At 32.7% G+C, this 21,307-nt stretch overlaps 1 protein-coding gene across 2 annotated transcripts in view; it reads right to left on the bottom strand.

Annotated features, from left to right (window-relative positions):
* Nucleotides 1–3,652: 3,652 nt before the first annotated feature.
* LOC137397647 (aminopeptidase Ey-like) overlaps nt 3,653–21,307 on the bottom strand; it is a 50,125-nt gene continuing 32,470 nt past the window's right edge. For both annotated transcript variants that reach the window (XM_068083948.1, XM_068083946.1), the window contains exons 15-25: nt 20,450–20,579; nt 19,992–20,092; nt 18,817–18,944; nt 18,065–18,120; nt 17,253–17,400; nt 15,329–15,414; nt 12,141–12,245; nt 9,577–9,747; nt 8,913–9,053; nt 7,166–7,247; nt 3,653–4,219 (exon numbers count right to left, since the gene is read on the bottom strand). In XM_068083948.1, the coding sequence (XP_067940049.1) occupies nt 4,076–4,219; nt 7,166–7,247; nt 8,913–9,053; nt 9,577–9,747; nt 12,141–12,245; nt 15,329–15,414; nt 17,253–17,400; nt 18,065–18,120; nt 18,817–18,944; nt 19,992–20,092; nt 20,450–20,579 (1,292 nt within the window). In that variant the 3' untranslated portion in view covers nt 3,653–4,075. The remainder of the gene's footprint in view (nt 4,220–7,165; nt 7,248–8,912; nt 9,054–9,576; nt 9,748–12,140; nt 12,246–15,328; nt 15,415–17,252; nt 17,401–18,064; nt 18,121–18,816; nt 18,945–19,991; nt 20,093–20,449; nt 20,580–21,307) is intronic.

Genomic DNA, 21,307 nt, shown 5'->3' with positions numbered 1-21,307 from the left:
TATTGTGAGGAGTGATGTATGAATCAGAAAACATCCCAAAGGAATTCACAACAAAGATATTAACAGCAGCCGAAGATAGATAGTCTTCCAGTCTACACACGTTATTCCTCAGGAACAATTTAAAAGTTTACCTGTCGGAGTTTTTATTTTCTTAGTTCTGCAGCACAACTTACTGACTATAAATATTAAATAAATACTTTTATTGAATTGAAAATCTTATTTAAGGCATAGCTGATGACTCAGTTTTGAACGTACCATGATAATGTTATCACTATCTAACAAAGCTCATTGCTTACAGGGCTGACGATGTAAACGTGAGTGCCGATTTAGCCATAATTCGCTGAGAAATAACCAGGGACCAAAGTGCCAGCCTGGGAGATTAGACAGCAGGCTGTTATGGATTTTACTGCTACTAAAAATGGAGCCTTTCATTCCTGGCTTTTATACTGCTCAGCAATGCTTAACTATAGTAATATCTCTCTCTATTGCGGCAGCTTTACTCAGATTCTGCAGGAACAGAGACTATAAACAAGTGGTGTTGTGTAGACAAGGAACTATGTGGAATTTGATAGCTGACCTGTTGGTTAGCTGTACTTGTAGCCAGATATAACAACAGATAGAGTGATCAGTAGAATTAATATTTAAGTACATGTAGAAGGTTTATGATTACTTTATGTTGCTGAGTGACCTAACTATTAAACTGAGAGTATTTTGGTGGTTCTCTGAAAGTGTTTAGAATAGTTTTTTAGCAGTATTCTGATGATTTTTAGAGCTGAAACTTTGTACACTCAGACAGAATAAAAAATAAACACTTGTGGTGAAATAATTATTTTTGGGTCTGGGGATAAAGTTTAGGGTTGGCTAAATGTAGTACTAATAAAAAGAGGGCAACACGAACTGTTGAGTAAGACAGTGATGCTCAATAAGCGTGACACCTGATACTTACAATCCTTCTTTTTCAATAACACACTGATTATGGTATATTGTGCGTGCTTTAGAATTTTATACCAATGACATTAAAAGAAGTTAAAAACAACGAGTTTAGCACTTGTTCAAAGCGCTTTCAGTGATGAGTCAACAATTATTCCGTGACTAACACTTTTTTCTGTTCTGTTTTATTGATATGAATGAGAGGTCAGATATGAATGACAGATCTGGCAGGATGGTAGTGCTGGCAGCAACATCCATTTGCTTAAAGGTAAGTTTGTCTCTTCTTCACAACAAAAATAAAGACCAATTTTTTGAATTTCTTGGTTGGAGCTGTACAAACACCTTTCTGAATTTACGTTCTCAGTTTCTAAGCTCGTAAGCATCTTGAAGCAAATCTGGGCAATTTTCACTCACTGTATGACATCTTTGAAAAATTACGGTGGACAATGTACTTTGTGGCTGGTACTACTTTAAAAGTAACTTTTTATCACACATTTCAGTTTCCCGGTTTACAGTGAGAATTAAGATACGACATGCCTGCCAGTACTGACAATATTTGCTATAATAAAAGTCGTGTCTTTCCATTTGTCCATTTGTTCAAAGTCATGGTGGGAGGTGGAGAAAAAATATTGCATCATATGGGATTTGAACCTACGATATTTGGCATCAGCTCCATGCCCAAATCATTCACCATCCAAGATTCAAGAATTAATGAGCATATAGTTACCTGTTCTCTGTGCTATATAAACACTTGATGATCTCTCATAACACTAAACTTTCAGGGTACTAGTTCATATAATATGGCTACTTTTCGGTATTGAGCAAAAGCAAAATTTTATGTATATCGACTTTTCGTGATGGTGTGTAATGTAGTACACAATTTTTGAAACTCTCAAAAACAGCTATATTGAGAGTAAAAAAGATGATATGCGCTGATAAACAAGAAGTGTTCAACGAAATCATCATTGCTCAGGTGAAAAGCGGAAGTCTCACCATTTGAAAAGTGACACCAGTGACAAGACACGCGAGTGTGCAGCGTTCATCTAACCTAAACGAATAAACAGCAGGCCCGCTACTGCCATGACAAATGGTAGCCATAGTTGTGGAGGTCATAATAATGTTACTCACCTGTCGATATGAAGGCCGCAAACTTCACCAGACTTTTCTTCCAAGCAAGTTCGTGGATATCGAGTTATTAAAGAAGTAATTATGCAAATGTCAATAGAATAGTCTGAAGTCTCATGAAGGCGGACCTTGCTTTATTTATTGATTGCGGATAAGAAAACACCGAAGTTTGTGCAACAATACAGAGCATAATCAATGGGATTATGAGCGTGCTACTATGAGCCAAGGTTTCAGCTATTATTCTGGTAATCGACCAGATTTTTTTGTTGTCTTTGAGTAGACTTTACTTTGCTTAGAATATCTTTGTGTAGGTGTGTAGGTTGTGTTGCAAGACAAACACCTGATTGTTATTTATAATTGCGTGTTCACTGCCCAGCACCGAATAGCGCTGAGATATTAGTATACATAGATCTGTTTGCTGTTGTAAATATATACTTCGGTAAAGCTTATCAGTGGCTAGATATAAACAAGTCTGTTATATATAGCTTATGAGTAAGCAATTAACAATGAGGTGTAAAATAGTAAGCACAAACTAAAGTAACGGTCATGATTTTAATGCAATAACAATAACAATTTTAAATGAAAATAGAGGACTCATTTAGAAATCTAATGAAATTAAATTGACACCAAGGCCCGAAGTTGTAGAAAGTCCTCACGGCTGTCCAAGCTTACTCTGACAGCAAAGCTGGCTCGGCCACCCAAACTAGAAGAGAACTGGAGAGAAGAGACCGAGTCGGTTCTCGAATTGGCTGGAAGCACAAAATGCCAACCACCGGTTGTGAGATGATAGCTGAATAACCACCAAGTTAATGATGGAGAGACCAAGTGACTACCAAGCCAAAAATCGAGAGGCCCAGCTACTACTGGGTCAGTCGGCAATCAAGAGACCGCCCTCCAAACGAAGTTGCCCTTACGAAATAGAGGCAAGGCATATAAGTGGCCATAGTATACCTATATGGAGCACCAGAAAAAGTAAAAGGTAAAGTGTGGGAAGGACTCATTGCTTGCAGTTGTCTGTTAGATGCGTACACTGTATTCATGTATACATATTTGTTCATATATATTGCATTGTACTTAAAAGTTGAGCAGTAAAGGAGTGAGGGGCATTCCTTTACAAGCTAAAATTAATATGAATACCAAGGCAAACACAGGGTGATCAAGCTCACTTTTAGTGAACAAGTGACCAAGTCTTGATCATTGAGTGATCAAGCAGCCATCGTATGATTCAGTTTATGAACTTTCTGTTACGGCAACCTGCAATTCACTATATCCTGACCCCCACACAATAATATTAGATTAACAACTTGTATAACACTTGTGGTCAACTCAATCCATGTTTCCTGAATTCTGCCTTTTCATTTTTTTCTTATGACCGATGAACCAATGGACAATATGTTTCATTATGAGTATCTTGTATCTTGCAAAAAGATTAATGAATTTTTTAAAACTTTTTAAACTTCCTCAAAATTTTTATGTCGTAATAAAACATCTTAGCTATCTAAAACTTCAAAAAAATATTAAAACCATCTTACTGGTTCCATGGTACATTGATGATTTTGTGACACCTCATCGGGATGCAAATGCATTCGACAAAAGGACAAGATAGCAGCCTTAATTATTATTGGAATATATGTATATGATTACACCAAAATATAAGTCAATTCATCTACCTCATCTGAGAATATTATAAAAGAAAAAGCAACTCTCCACAATGTATAGAAAATAATATTTATTGAGGTATTGTAGCATTTTATCAAACTCGTTAGTTAAAAGAGAATCGACCAAGGGTTAAAAGACAAGAATAGATTGTGTAATCAAAATATAATTTTGCAAAAGGCAATTCTATTAATAATGTTCATTGCAAATGCAATACGTGATTTAGTTTATTTGCATCTTAAAGATAAATATTTTAAAATATGCAAAGGTTTGACACTTTCAATTTGAAAGGTGTTTGCTCAGTCTTTGCAATGGAAATTGAATGTTATCTTCGTATTTCTCTTGCTCATTGGTCAATGATATTTTAAACATTAGCCTTCAGCCAATCAGTGAGGGCCTCTTGGTTTCTCTCTAAATATTTAATGTTGTTCTGGGTTCTTTCTTTAGCCTGCTCAAAAGCTCTGGTCGCAGTGCCTAAGTCTCCCGTCATCTTTACAAATGCTTCCACCTAATGTAAAATATAAGCAAAACAGGCTAAAATTATATACTATAAGCTAGAATTAGCAAATATTGATATACTGATTGCTGCTATTGCTGATATATGATGAGTTATTTAAGAAGGAAAATACAAAACATGTTTTAGAAAAAAATAACAAACTTAGTTGTCATGAAAATACAAAATACGATGACAAAAGATAAAGACTTGTGTGGCCATTTTTCAGTCGTGAGCAATTGCTTTAGTAAGGGTTGTTTGCTCAGACAAGAGTAGATAGCTGCTATGAATTACTGGCTTGAAAGTATTGGACAGAGTAAATAGATCTGATAGCTTTTAAACAAGTTGTTTTGAAAGTTCATAATTTTGGCCACAGGACTTATGCTTGAACTTTAAAAAGAGTTTTTAAAAGACATAATCAACGTGCATCCTCATCAATTAATGCTAAGTTACAGCTGTTCATGTCAATGTCTATGAGCTTGAACTAAAATTTCTTTTTCTAAATTTGCTTTAAATAAACACTAAAATTAAAAATCAACAAGTAATTTGTTGAGTAATCAACAAATTAATTTATCAAAATCATTTATTAAAAATCAACAAGTAATTTATCAATGAGTGATACACAGTACTCATGTTGTGCTTTCTGGCTGACTGGATAACTACCAATGCCTATAAAAAGTTATACATGCAGACAAACAAATGCAAAAACTGAAAGATGCGGATAGTTAGCTTTTAGTTTGAACATCAGCTGAGTCTAACCTTAAAAATGATTTATTCAAGTCGAGCAGAGACGCATCAGAAAAGCATTAAGTGCAGGAGAGCAAACATGTGTCACTGGAAAGCTAAGTTTGTAGCCTGCTTTGACTAAAGCATATTTAAATGTAATCATTCTTCTGGAGTTATAATCAAGTTTGTAAACAAGCAGGAAATGGGGAAATCTGTATGTATCCTGGCTGTACATGCAGGATGAATAATTTACTACAAGTTTTTGACAGATTTGTGGCAATGCAGGTGAACATTTCAAACTATCTGAGTGGTCAAAATACAATAAACACAAACGTATTGCCTAGTCCCACAACCCAACGAGCGGAGCGAAGTTTGAAAATTTTTATGATAAATGCATGTGCACACAACTTGCAAAAATTTTTCATCAGCAACGTCACAAACCTTTGTTTCGAAATCTCATCAACAAATTTAACCATCGTTTTGTAGAGTCATTAAAGTACAATAACGATACAAAACACATATAAGCCTATTTAAATATGTTAACAAGTCTTTGTAAATTGTTGACAGTATCTTAAAACTTACCCATCTGATCGGATTATACACAAATAGACAGATTAATTTGGCCAAAAATTGCCACAAAATGCTTGAAAAGCTTGGTTTAATAAAAGTTAAGACCGGCCAACGATACGCCAATAAAGCCGTGCGACAGATAGTAGAACTATTTAGCAGTGCGCATTTCACGAAAAAACCGTGCTCATTTCACCAGTTTATGGCATTGTTTACTTGTAATCGAATTTATTCGAAGGTTTCTGTAATAAATGTAGACCGTTTATTACAGGTAGACTGATTTACAGGTACGAAATTGTGGTACACAGTTTATCAGCCTATGTTTTTTGTCCAATCACCGAAGGTTTCATTAAATTATTTAAAACGTTAGCCAAAATTCTTTACAACTTATGTACAAGCTAGGGCCGAACTACAATGCCCCTTTAGGACGAGAACATTTTTTAATTTTGCTGCAGTTTGCATAAAACCTCTAGACGCGTGAACGCTCATACTTGCTTTCTGTTAAAGATCGCTACCAAAACCATTCTACATTCAACACAACCAACTTTCAAACTGTGTATAGTACACAGTAGCTTGCCATTTTACTTTTAATTTTGCATTTCAGAGTTATAATAAACATATTTCCCTATTGTTGTTGTTAAATTACATACATTACAGTAGGTTAGGCCTACAGCTTTAATTAACAATTTAATCTAGAAGTTAACAACTTCGCTAGGGAGCGCATCACTCGATTAGCTATCAATGACCAAATCCTACAACGTAAAAGAGAGGAGACGAGATTGCGTGAACTTTAACAGAACGCTGAACTTATCTAACTTTTCTATATTTGTTGAAATTGTTATTTGCACCTTTTTAAAGTCGTGCTCCCTCAAATTTATTTTATGTCATCTCGAACAACTTTCATTTGCACTGTACTCTGCCAATTCCTGCTGACAACTACTTTTTCAACAACCAGCTCTGCCATTTCTTTTTTCCGTTATCACTTATTCCATTATCAGGTCGTGGGCTGTATGACAGGGGAATTTCTAGTACTATTGATTGATAATACATTCTGAAAATGATAGAACAAATATTTACCATATCAAAGTGAAACTGGGCTTGTTTAGCGTAACAAAGTGAAACCGAGTTTGTTCAGCCTAACAAAGTGAAACTGAGCTTGTTCAGCCTAACAAAGTGAAACTGGGCTTGTTCAGCCTAACAAAGTGAAACTGAGCTTGTTCAGCCTAACAAAGTAAAACTGAGCTTTTTCAGCCTAACAAAGTGAAACTAAGGTTGTTCAGCCTAACAAAGTGAAACTAAGGTTGTTCAGCCTAACAAAGTGAGACTGAGCTTGTTCAGCGTAACAAAGTGAAACTAAGGTTGTTCAGTGTATGAAGCAAAACTGAGCTTGTTCAGCATAGCAAAATGAAATTGAACCTTTTACAATAACAAAGTGAAACTGCATTCTTTATTCCTACAATTTATTGTCAATTTTAAGTTTGGCATTATTAGCGCATCTTTATTCAGTCAAAAATAATTATTTTTGAAATTTATTGGCTCAGCTGAGAATTTGACAAGTTCTTTTATTTTTAGCTAGTCTACACACATATTTCAATATGGCTGTTAACCAGATATACCAAATTATAATTAATTAAATCATAACAAGCGGTTAAACATCTGATTTCATACCTGCTCAAAATCAAACTGCGTAAAGAAGTTGTTGGTAGCTGACGAGACAAATCGGCCTAACATCATAATTCCCGAGCCAAACCTGTTTATAAAGATGAAATACTGCTGATTATTTGATAGAAGACACGTGGTCTGTAGCTAAGCCTTCTAGCCTAGAGCCAAGTTAAAAATGCTTGCTTTATTCACCTGCTAGAGTTGCCTACTCTGTTCACCTGATAGAGTCTCATAATCACAAATCATAAATTTAGCCAAAAAGGTTTTTATTCTTCTTCAATTTCTTGTTTCACTTTTGATTAAAAATGAACACGCACAATATTTTAATAGACTTTATGAAAAAGTATCGATCTATTTTTATCATTTGCGATTGCTTTTGATGTTGAGGTGAGCTGAAAGCCAGGATGTTTCAAGATTAACATCAACAAAACCCGATTGCAGTTAAAAAACAAATCAAGTGAAAGTGCAATCATGACGCCTATAGTTGCAAAAAGATTAACATAATAAAATACGCCTAATGCTGCAACTCGATGGCAATAGCCGATATCAACTATAGCGACGATAGCAACTGGTGATGTCATTTCACACGTATTTTTCTTTCGAGCATTTTAGCCACAATAAAATTTTGTCAATTTCTATCTTGAAACATTTTGGCAGTCAGTTTACTTCAAACATCAAAAGCAATCTCAAATGATAGAAAAATATTAATACTTTCTGATAAAAACTGCTACAACTTTTTGTGAGCTCACCTTTAAACCTGAAAAGTGGTAAGGCAACTCAAGCAAGCACTTTTAACTTCCTGGTACCTTTAAATCAGAATACTCACTGAGTCTAACTCAAATTGGGTAAAGAAGTTTCTCGTAATGGATGCGGTAAAGGTGGCATACATGTTTCCTGTTTGGTACCTGTTACATGGCAAAATAGTTGATAGCACTGAAGAAGAATACCGAAGCAATAAAAATTGTATAATAGGTTGGTAAATATTACTTATGAGTATAAAACAACTAAGCAATTAATGGTACAAAGAATGTATACGTTAAACTCCCTCAACTGAACTACATGTATATAATATGATTGGATAGAATATGTTGTAATATAATATGTAACAACACGACATAACATGGTAACATATTATAAAATAGTAAATAATAAAACATATTATAAATTATGTGGTATAACATAATATATTATATTAGAATATAGTCTTTGCTATAACAAGAGCCATGTTAATCCATCTGTCTTAAACAATGCTACAAGCATTAGGAAAAAAGATTGCTATGAATGAGAATCAAACTCAGATTATTTATTTTACATTCAAGTGCACTAACAACTGCACCACTCATTCACCTTAACATATCTGGGAATAATTGTGCACTTAGTTATTACATGTGACAATCTCTCATGGAGCACGCGACTGCTGTGTACTGGTATATTGTAAAACAAAACGGTATAATATAACATATATTATAATACTAGTTAACATGATATTAAATAATACAGTAAAGTAAAATTTAATTAAACACAATGTAATATTGTAATATAATATAATATAATATACATGTAATTTAAAATGCTATAATGTAATACAGTATGATATAATCTAGAATAAAATGTTATAATTTAGTATCTTACAATCTACGATAATATATTATGATGTGATGCAATAATGCACGTAATATATTGTAATATAGCATACTACAAACAAATGTAATTTTAGCAATTTCAAATAAAAATAAAGATGTTTCTAACATACTCTTCATCAAGAGTTGCCCAGTTAGCTCTCAGCCAATCCCAAGCGAGGAAACCTCCGATGGTGTTTCCAGCGACAGCTCCGACTGCTATGTAAGAATCCTGTTTCCTTATTTTGCTATCATCAACTGCGTAATCTAGCAGCCTACAATGACCAAATTATGAATAGAATGCATACATCTCCACTGGTCCTTTTTTTAATAATGTGTTCTCTTTCAAAGCAAACCAATTGATGGGGTTAACATAGAAATTTCCCAAAAAGTCGGAGAAGAAGCCAACACGGCCTAAGGGAGAGATATCCAATGAACATTACACGACAAATGTGAAATAAATGCTTGAGCAAAAAGTGTTGACTTTTAAACATTATCAGGTTGTCATTGAAGTAGCTCTCAAAATCGAAGAAGTCAAAGGCAGCAAAAGGGAAAGAGTTCTTATTGGCTAAGTTAACATACCACTTTTATTATTAGTTAAAAACACAACTGCAATCTATTTTTACTTTTGCTTAACTCAGTGTCAATTTTGGAGCACTGTTTCAAGTAGTATAGTGATTGACCTTTCCATAGTTACAGTACCAAGCACGATTTGTTTTTGAGCTTGTAGCTAGTTTTATAAATATGGATTTTTCCAGAAACCTTCACAGATTTCTGGAAACAGAATTATGTGATCACCTTTGCAACAGCCATAGTTCATTCGTACAGCCGAGTGATTGCAAGAGCTTTATTTGTTCAGCTGCAACATTGGCCTCTTGGAACTCTTTAAAGATAAATTCCCACTCCGCCGCTCCTCCAGCTTTTACACCATGACAGTAGACTACTGAGCGAGCATTAGGATGAATTGAACTGCAAAGAATACAGAAGTAGCTATCAGATATATTTCACTTTAAGGAAATCAGCACAGCAAACACAGAAAAACTCTTTTTAAAGCTTATATAAGATAGAACTGTCAAAAATGGATCTAGTTTTCCATGAATTAATTTGGTAATTTTCAAACAAGATGACTTACCATACATACTTACACTGACCTTGAAATAAGAATACCAACTTGCGCCTAGACTGAATGTTAAGAACAATGCGGTACGTTATTTAAGTGAAGTCACATTTTGATTAAAAAATTTATCAGTATTTATCATGTTTTGATGTTGAGTTGGTTTTGATTACATCCCTTTTCCATACTTTTGTTTTGACTTCATCAATTCAAGCACTTGTTTAATTACGGTACTTTTTATTTTCTCTAATTCATAATATCAAAATCAACTCTATGCTAAAACGTTGATCAGATCAAAAATAAGATTTGGCTTAAACCTTCAATGTTTCTTAAATCAATCCTAATCAGAATACAACTTTCTTTTCAAATGCTTTAGTTACAGTTTTTATATTAAGCAAACTAAATATGTAGAAAAATTGCAATTTTAGAAATGTGTTATTGCAAAAGTGTAAGTGTTCTACTGTTCACAAAATATTCCCTACCTTGGCAATTCAAGATTTGTTAGTAGATTTGAATTGCGTAAAGTTATCAAATGCTAAAAATAGATCGGCTTTTATGATGCTCGAGAAAAGTTTTGATTAAGTGTGCTAGCAATAGGTTTAAGGTAGCTCCATTTAAAATAACAAATGAAATTTTAAGTTCTTATCTGATTATGAAATGTTTTTTAATTATAGTTCTGGCTGAAACCTTAAAATAGTTTACTATGACAAACTATTTTTGAAGGAATTTTGATCTGATTCTGATTTGATGTTAAATTACATAAAGACCAATAAATTTAAGTTGGTTATTAGTTCAAAAAGTGTATTTGTTTTTATGGACAGAGTTAATTATTTAACTTAGACTTTTGCAATTAGATTATAACAAGCCCACTTCTGCATTTGAAAAAATGGCACAGTCACATGATAACTAAATTACAAAGGGTATAGCAGATATTATAAGTATTTATTACAAAAAATCATCTTAACAAAGCTTTTCTGGAACTCATAATCTCTATCAAAAATTTATAAAGTTAAACTTAGCATTCTGAAAGAGCACTTTTAGGCAATCAAAATTTATGTAGCTCATAACTAGATGTAAGCTTTAAATCTCCAACTTTTCTTTTTAACAATGCGATTATAATAACATTAGCAATAAGCCAGGTTATGCATGGAAGTTCTGTCATTGTTAATCAGATATCTTTCAATAGATGTGTAAGAAGCTAGCTCTCAGGAACTGGGTAGAGGAGGTCTAAAATCAAATATTTTAGGGCCTGGCGGAAGGCACTGAGCATGTGCAAGTCAAGTTTGGATCAAATCGACCAAGTGTGGACGTATATGTGAACTATCAGCACATTCACACACATCCGCACTTACATACACACACATCCGCACTTACACACACACACACACACATCCGCACTTACACACACACGCACGCACGCACACACGCACGCACACACACACGCACACGCACACATACGTACATACACACATATGCACACACGCACACACACATGCACACGCACTCTCATACGCACACACACACACACGCACGCACGCACGCACGTACGTACGCACGCACACACATACACACATACGCATACACACACACACGCGCGCACACACACATAAACACATGCGCACACTCTCATACGCACACACACACATACACACATACATTCTACACTGACAAAGTAGAGCTTATTAATACAGATAATCCAGAGTAAATTTTGCTATTACTAAACATGTTACATAGACAAAACTAAAAAACAATCCATTATTTATTTTAATTTTATACTTTTATGGTTTAATAATTGAAAGTAAAAAAAGCAATGCTCACTTTTCACCTTTAGCTTAAAGGTAATTTTTTGAAACCAGGGAACAGCTACACACTGAGCCTGTACATCTTTCACATTTCACACAATGTTATCCTAGTTGGTGATACTGAGATTATCAGCATTGTCAGTGAGAGTCAGCAACTGTGACAGTGATTGCTCTACTTACAGAATTCGTGTGACTCAGCCATTTTTTATTTTAGATTTGTTGTCAGCTCTACAAAACAAAAATGCTTAAAAGGTTTTAATGTAGTTTTTAACTTAGCTTCTAATATACAATTTTAATATATTATAATATTTTTTTTTATTAAAGTTCAAGTTAAATGCTTGGTCTTAAGAAAACAGTCTTGGTTGCGTGATGAGACAACAAGCAAACCACTTCAACAGTTTTCATAAAGCCCTTGCTACTGATAACAGGTTAAAACCACTACTCACTTGTTTCCACTGTCCATCCAGTCTTGAAGAAGTTCGTGCGCTTTATCCCTGCAGTCAGCAACATCGTAGGCACATGCACGACTAATAGCTGATGACTGTCGATATCTGCAGTTCAAATAAAGAGACTAAAGGATTCGTTAGCTGAGTGAAGAGAGTTGAGCAAATAATTATGGCTAGCTAAAGAGCAAAGAACCGTAAAAACTGAGTTGAATGGCTATGCAATTTTCTTATTTGACTAGCACATAAATTGTAAATTATATTATAATATCTTATTTATGAGTTTTTTTTAGAAATCTCAAACTTTTACATAATTTAACAATTTTTTAGACTGCATAGTTCTTAATATTAAAATATTCTTTGCAAAGCAAAAACACTGGACAGTTGGTTTTGAATGACGGCTTGAATGAGAGCTCACCTAGTATACATGCTATGAGAGTATGTAATGAAAGCTCACCTGGTACACACGCTATGAGAGTATGTAATGAAAGCTCACCTGGTACATACGCTATGAGAGTATGTAATGAAACCTCACCTAGTATACATGCTATGAGAGTATGTAATGAAAGCTCACCTGGTACACACGCTATGAGAGTATGTAATGAAACCTCACCTAGTACATTATATATGCTATGAGAGTATGTAATGAAACCTCACCTAGTATACATGCTATGAGAGTATGTAATGAAAGCTCACCTGGTACACACGCTATGAGAGTATGTAATGAAACCTCACCTAGTACATTATATATGCTATGAGAGTATGTAATGAAACCTCACCTAGTATACATGCTATGAGAGTATGTAATGAAACCTCACCTAGTACATTATATATGCTATGAGAGTATGTAATGAAACCTCACCTAGTATACATGCTATGAGAGTATGTAATGAAAGCTCACCTAGTATACATGCTGTGAGAGTATGTAATGAAAGCTCACCTAGTGTACACGCTATGAGAGTATGTAATGAAACCTCACCTATTATACATGCTATGAGAGTATTAAATGAAACCTCACCCAGTATACACGTTGCAAGAGTATGTAAGGAAAAAACATTGCGAAATTGAATGTCAATCGTTCGACAACAAATTTGCTGTCCCAAAATATCTGCACACTACAAATATTGCTAACTTTAGAAACTCAACCATAGCAGAGCCACCAAAATTTGAACCCTAAAACTTCCTTTGATTAGTTTTTATCAGCTGTACAACACCAAAAAAACGTAAGTATTAAATTGCAAAAACTTGAATAGCAAATCTCTCGTAAAGTTAGGGAAACATTGTTTTTTTCTAGATATATCAAATGAATCTATACAAGTAAGTATTATTCCTCTGACTGCCTTACTGTTTATAAAAAAAGTAAATTGTTTACACGCATTCCTTAGTAACATTATATGTAAACATATAAAATTAATACATACTTAATAATAATATAATAATAGAAAATAACAACAATAAAATTAAAATCATAATTTATTATGATTCATCAGTTCATCATGTCTTCATCAGTTAGATTGCTGTCATAGTATTAACCTCTTGACTCATCAATTAAAACATGGCAGATGTAACATGTTTACTGAGTTATTCTATAATGCATTTTAGTCTAGATGAATGCCCGGTATTGCACAAGTAATAAAAAAGTTTTTGCACAGAAAATTTATTTTTAATCAAAATATACAACATCTACCATTCTAACTATTAAAATTCATAAAATAAATTCATTAATTTATAGCATTTTAGGAAGCCTGGTAACATATTGTTTTTTAGTACACTGGCAGTCTCATGCGCCATTAAAGATTAGCAAGCAGATAAGTATGTCCACAATTATGCCATATCATGGCAAGGTTTTTGAGTTTTTGAGTTCAATTATAGTGTAAAGTAGCTTTTACAATCCCTATAATTTTATTGCTGTAACTATGACATATGACAAGTAAACCAACAAACACTGTAATTTATATATATAAACTAGCTGTGCTACCTGGTGTTGCCCGGGTAATAAAAAGTCTTTGCAGTGAAAATTGATTTGTATTTAATACATAACAACATTTGCCATTTCAACTTTCAAACTACATATCATGAGAAAAGCGTTTTGTGTAATTGAAATAATTTCAGAGAGAATACAAACAAACTGTAAAGGTTCTCAAACTTTGTCAAACAACTGTAAGTTTCAAACTTTATATCTTGAAGAAAATGTCTTGGGCATGTCAAATAAATTAAGAAACAAAATAAAACAACTATAAAAGGGTTAAATGTAAATCTTAAATAATTAGCAAGTAATAGTTAAATTAAAACTGTTTTGCTATAATTACAATAAAAGATGATTAGGTAATGATACAATTTATACGAACAGAGAAAACAAAGTAAAAATCCTGAATATGTAGAATTAAAATAACAATTCTTGCGTAAAAGTGTGTGTGTATAAAAAAAGTTACTGTTCCACCAGAATCTATCCATAAAAACTCTGAATATGATGATACTGGTACCTCTCAATACCAGTACAAATGTAAAAATGAGATATCATACTGTTATGTCTGACCGAACGTCGATGCTTTTCACACAGAAACAATATAATTGTCCTTGACCCCAGATATAGTAATTAAACCTTACAAAAAATATTTCGTAACAGAGGCATCATAACGCATAGGCACAATGCTAAAATTATTAGCGTGTGCATGCTAATAGCTATAGCTGAACACGCACAATGACCACACATACACGAATGCATACAAACTTTGAGAAATATATATATATGTATATATATATATATGTATATATATATATATATATATATATATATATATATATATATATATATATATATATATATATATATATATATATATATATATATATATATATATATATATATATATATATATATATATATATATATATATATATATATATATATATATATATATATATATATATATATATATAGATGCACCATAATTCTGGTCTCTATAATATTCAAACCAAAAAATAGTCATTTAAAGAATTAAATACATAATATACTGTTAAAAATAAACTGTTTTTTTTATAAATCAACAACTTCCAACTATAATCTCAGTAAGTGCCTAAAAATTACTAACACAATTAGTTACTAAATATTTAGCATAAATTTATCTTAACCCATAAAAAGTATTTTCAACTGGTTGCTGAGTTGAATGTAGAGGTAGGTAGGTACTCACTGACTAATGATCGATGAGTTACTGTCAAATATCCAGCTATCATTGAACTTGTTATAGTATGGAAGTATAAGCTTCTTGTAATAGGTCTACAAAGGAAAATATTTTACAGTTAAAACTATAAAGCACAATTCACCTCGTCACCTGTCATCGCCTTTCTCCTCCACTCTAAGCTCACATAAACAATATATATGCATTTGTTGCTGCTAAAATGCGGATATGGTAAAAGTCTCGATCTAGTTGGCAGACGAGTCTATCAAGATATGCAGAAAAATTTGTTTTGTTAGTCAATTAAAGTTGTTAGCTGTATGTAGTGGTAGACTATCAAATCTGAAATTAGTTCACCATTTCTTTTTTTATAGAAATAATCTCTTTTTAAAAAACAGAATTGTTAATACCCTTTGTGTAATCAATTATAAATTTTACCAGTTTATATTTAACAAAAACCAGGTAAATAAATGTTTTAATTGCTGATAAAAGACATTGTGGTTAATACTTCAAGAAAATCTTTTCAATTTATATTTTACAGTATATGAAAATTTCAAACTTTTACTGGTTGTCATCAAATGTCTATATGTACATACATGCATAGACAATCTTCGCATTATATGAACTTCTAAATGGCTGCACAAAATTGCTTACAAACTGGCACTTAGATTATGGATGTCTTGATGAAGGTTTCAAAAATGTTTTGGCTGTTAGATATTCTTTATGGCAATATACAGTTTTATTTATGTGACATTGATTTAAGAGATTTTCATCTTTTCAAGTAAATATTTTTAAATAAATCAAAATACATCATAAAGTAAAAAGATAATCTCTTTATAAAAAGCTGTCGGTACTGTCATAATAGGTCTTGTTTTTATCAACTGCGAGAGAGTGTTGGAGAGTGAACTGAATTTAGCTTACTATCGTGTGAATATCCTACAGCTACTAGCAATCAACGGGTGACAACTAAAAATCCAACGGAGATCCAGCTTAGAGTACTATCTAATGCTTGATTGTTTCTGAAATTTCAATGCAAAGGTCAAGGCCTTCAATAGCCTGATTATATAATGTTGTCATGGACACGCCTTCCAGCATCCAATATGTGTTATATATACCGGCTGGTATCTTTTCCAATGCCTAGCGATGATATGTAAAGTGAGACATTACCGGTGATTATTTGTATTATTATTGCATTTATTACTATATTTACACGAATTCTTTTTATTTTAACTTTTTCTTTCTTTTTTGGCATCTAATAAAAATTTTTTTGATGATTATTAATTCTGATAAAAATTTGCACATACATAAATTTGAACCTACATAAATTTGTACCTACATAAATTTGTACCTACATAAATTTGTACCTACATAAATTTGCACCTACATAAATTTGTACCTACATAAATTTGTACCTATATAAATTTGTACCTACATAAATTTGCACCTACATAAATTTGTACCTACATAAATTTGTACCTACTTAAATTTGTACCTACATACATTCTGCCAACTTGATTATTCTATATCAGTTTACAACAAAGGATATAAGGGTTAACTGAGTTACGTATGCGACACAATAGTTGAATGTGATAGATATTGTCTTTTACACAAAGAAAATAGAAGAAAGTGTAAAAATATGATTGCTAGTCTATAAAAATAGGAGCGTAGTTAAACATATAAAGTACACTGAATTTATATTGGATTAAATTATAAGTAGAAATCAATCCATCACAGAGGCGTGTGTATGATCTTAAAAAGTTAAACGAGGCATTCGTTATAATCATTTGCTGAAGCAAATGACACCTAGCTCTCTTACCACCTTGTCAGCAAATTTACCTTGAATTGTTATATTATCTGTTTTATTTAGTATAAAGTTATATTATCATTATTTATTAACATTTAAAAAAAAAGTTAAATAAAAGCAACACGGGTTTCTTACCTTAAAGTCTCCATAGGCCGGTGTTCTCTCTAGAGCTGCTGAAACGTATGATAAGCTGCCAATGGCCGAGTCCCAGGGGAAGTAACTCTCTTCTTTTTCCAGATATTTGGTAAGTGCCATAGCGTAAGTGATTCTAAGTTTTCCAGCTCTGTATAGAAGAAAACATTATTCTTAATAGTTTTATCTATGCAAAGAGTTTCTGTTTATAAATAATCACTAATAATGATGATAATACTAACAAAGATAGGACAAGCAAATAATAAAACTAGTTTGCTTGTTTTCTGCACTGGTTTTGTGATGAAAATAATTAAATAAATTGTTTTAATACGAGAAAAGCAGATAAATTCTTCAATTTATGTAAACAATGATCTAATAAGTTATTTGGTATGAAAACTTATTTATTGTGTTGGTAGCATAAACTTGCCCAAAATGTTTGTACTTTCGGGGCTATTTTGGAATTGCAAGTATTTTCCATGGTTTAAAAGCATACAACTATGCTAGGGACAAACAATAACTAAATTCTGTGTTTGGTTTAGTTGATACTTACAGTAAGTGGCCACTTACAGTAAGTGGCCACTTACAGTAAGTGGCCACTTACAGTAAATGGCCGCTTACAGTAAATGGCCACTTACAGTAAGTGGCCACTTAAAAATGCATAGATGCATCTATGTTAAGATAAAATAGCAGTAGAATTGAAGCAATCTTTAAAATAATGAATGGAGTTTGAGGAACTTACAGGTAAAATTTCATAGAGTTATAAAAATCACATTGAGTTATGCAAGTCCCACTAAGTGAACATAATATCTACTTACAAGGCAAGGTTGAAAGCGTCATCAATAATCTGTGCCCTGTTTAATTCATTTATTTCCTACAAAAACAGAAGAATAAGTTTAAACTGACAGCAATGATAAAGTATTAATTTTATTTGAAATTGCAGAAAGAACATTTTAGCTGCGACATGCTTGTTAAGTTTAAGCAGCTAGATGTGAATACAGCTGACATTTTTTGTTTGACAAACAAAAATTTGAAAGCTCTTAAATTGAAAATTTCTGTAAAAGATCTATTGCTGCCAGCATGTAGGTGGGCTGTTTAGTTGATCAAATGAAAGCATAAAAATACAACCGAGAAGCAACTTATCACTAGTACAAAAAACAATCTAAGCTCACCAAACAATTCTAAAAATTCTCATAAAGTTAAATAATGAAAACTTACTGACTAAATACAATAACTACTTTGTTGTTAGTAGTTAAGTAGAGGCAAGTTCTTCTTGGCTGGCAGCAAAGACTTCAAGTACACGACCTTCACAGAGGTCTACGACTTACAAAACGTGAATTGTAGATATTTGCTATCTTACTTTCAGAAACTTACAACTTTTAGGCATGTGAAGGCTTTCTAGCTAACTCTAGAAGAAACGAGCACGAGAAATCACACCTGCACAATGCAACAAAATGCTAACAAGACAAACAAGGGCAATTTTATTCAAGCTCTATGACAGCAAATAAAATATGATGATAGCAGTCAGCAGAGTTAAGAAGCCAACTAGTTGGCAGCAAACAATTTTTACCGTGTGATTGCGTTCTTGCGTGTCAATGAGCCTTTGCCAATATTCTTCTGGATAATTAACTCTGTAGAAACCATATTGCTTTGGGTTGATAACCACCCAGTCGGCTGAGGCATTGATCTCTATTTTTACTACAAGATTAGTTTATATCTATGAATTCTTTTAGCACAGGAGACACTAAAAGTCCTCCATGCATGTAAAAATAAGCTTTTTTAATGAACCTTGTTTTTGCTACGCCTTAGATATTGCCATGTCAATACATCACTGTAATCAATATATTAATTTCTGATTAGCTCTAGAAAAAACCAGCATGGAAAATCACATCTGCACAATGCAACAAAAATGCCAATATATAAATACATATATATAAATATATTAATGTGTCAATTTATCAAAATATCAATACCATGATATTTCAGTATTTCAATATACCAATATATCAACAAATCTATATATCAATATATCAATACATCAGTCTAATCAATTTATCAGTTTAATCAATATATCAATATACTAATATATTAATATATTACTAAATCGATATACCAGTAAAATATTTTTCAACAAAATTTGCTTCTGATTAACTGTAAGTTTAAAAATCTATATTAACGACAAATAGTTCCGGTTTTTAAACCGGTTAGGAGAGCCAAGTATAATAACTTGACTGCAAGATAATCACTCATCAAGCATGAACTTGGGTAATACCAATTATGGAACATCTGGTAAAAAGCCTGAGCTCCTAATACAATAAACCTTTGCATAAAACTGCAAACTGGTGTGCCAAAATGTGAAATTTGTTACGTCAAGGTGAATTTCATGGTCAGAGGGTGAATCTTTTTAAAAAAGAGTTTGCTTGTGATAATGTGAAACTTTTTATGTAGAGGCAAGTTTCTATATGAGAAAATAAAGAATTATACTAACGGATAATTTTTTTTACATAGAGATGAGTTGTAGTGTTATGGGTAATTTCTGTACAATAAAGTGTCCCAAGTGTATTTAGGGCTAAAACTTGATACTGCTCATTCAAAAGGCAAGTCATAGCCTTTTCAAACAACTCAACTTTATTTTCAAATAGGCTTCCTTAAAACAAAACATACTTCAACTAGCTCTGTACTTGGTTTACTGTAAACAACAAAATTTATTTTTGCCGTTTGCTGTTGAAAAAGTTGTCAACTTACAAGAATTGTCATCCTTGTAGAACCAATGTACTGATGTCTCTGTAACATCAAAGTCTGGGTGGTCACTTGTTGCATAGCTGACAGGCACATCCCATCTATAGCTAAACAAAAAAAATATTATCTGTAAAAACAAACCAAACTCAGTCAAGTAACAAAGCTAGTTAAGAAAAGGAATAGTCATTCTGACAGTGATTCTGACAGTGATTCTGACAGTGATTTTCACAGCTGTGCAATAATAAAGATATTAAAAGTTCAATGTTGCTTGGACTAAAAAGCAATTTTTAGCTGTAATCTCAAATTGACCTGCAAAGTTCTCACCCCACCATCATAACCGTTATTCAGAGCTTATTCACTTGATAGTCATAAGCGATAGGAAAGGAGTTACAGAGCATAGGGGAATAAGGGTTATGAGCAGCTCAAGCGGCTAAAGGCAGTCACAAATAGTAAATACTACCTACTCATATGGACTAGGATAACGAGGGTCTGGTTCTTGACTGTCATCTTGAAGGAAGTGAGACTGAGTTACTGTCAAAGTGACTTTACCATCGGCTGTAGGCGGGTTGGACTGAACTTCGAGCAAAGGATAACCTGCCAACATTGATTATTGATCAATTGCAACTCATTAAAATGCATAGAGTGTTTGCTAAACCCTTTTTTCTATACAGTAGATGCTCCGACGACATAAATAACCTGTTCCAAGAAAGTTTACATTTTTGGGGATTTATGTTATACGAATGGTAAAAGGCGTGTAAATAACATAATCAAACAAAAGATCTTTCCAAACTCACTTATTGGGTTCTTGAAAATGAAACAAAAACTAAACTTAATGTTTTGATTTTATTATCAAACAGTAACTGCATTATTTTTTGTTTGTTTCAAGAGCCTTTCTCTTTTTTCTTATTACGTGCACTCGGTTTAGAGTTCATGATTGCGGTACTTTTACGTTAAGTTAGGAGAGTGCACACATTTAATGTCAATTCACTTCATTTCTTCACACTTTCGTTCTCCACAGTAAAGCCTATGCTGTGAATAAAAAAGAAAAAATATTGTATATATATAAAGTAAAGTAAAAAAATAAAATAGATATTCCAGAAACCCATTTACATCTTTTTTTGTTGAGGCAAGAGGGAAGTCAATACTTTTAATGCTGACTATTCACACAGAGTTTGAGAGCTGGCACTGACATATTCTTTACGTTATATAGAATTCCTTAAGTAATACGATGCAAAAACTTTACATAAATTATTTACATAGACTGGAATATACGTAAAAAGAGATTTGCATTATAGAATTATGGCGCAAAAAGTCTACTGAAT

Source organism: Watersipora subatra, chromosome 5 (assembly GCF_963576615.1).
Source record: "Watersipora subatra chromosome 5, tzWatSuba1.1, whole genome shotgun sequence".
NCBI classification, from domain to species: Eukaryota; Metazoa; Bryozoa; class Gymnolaemata; order Cheilostomatida; family Watersiporidae; genus Watersipora; species Watersipora subatra.
Note: the sequence above shows the minus strand (reverse complement) of the source record. Positions and strands in the feature narration are given on the sequence as shown.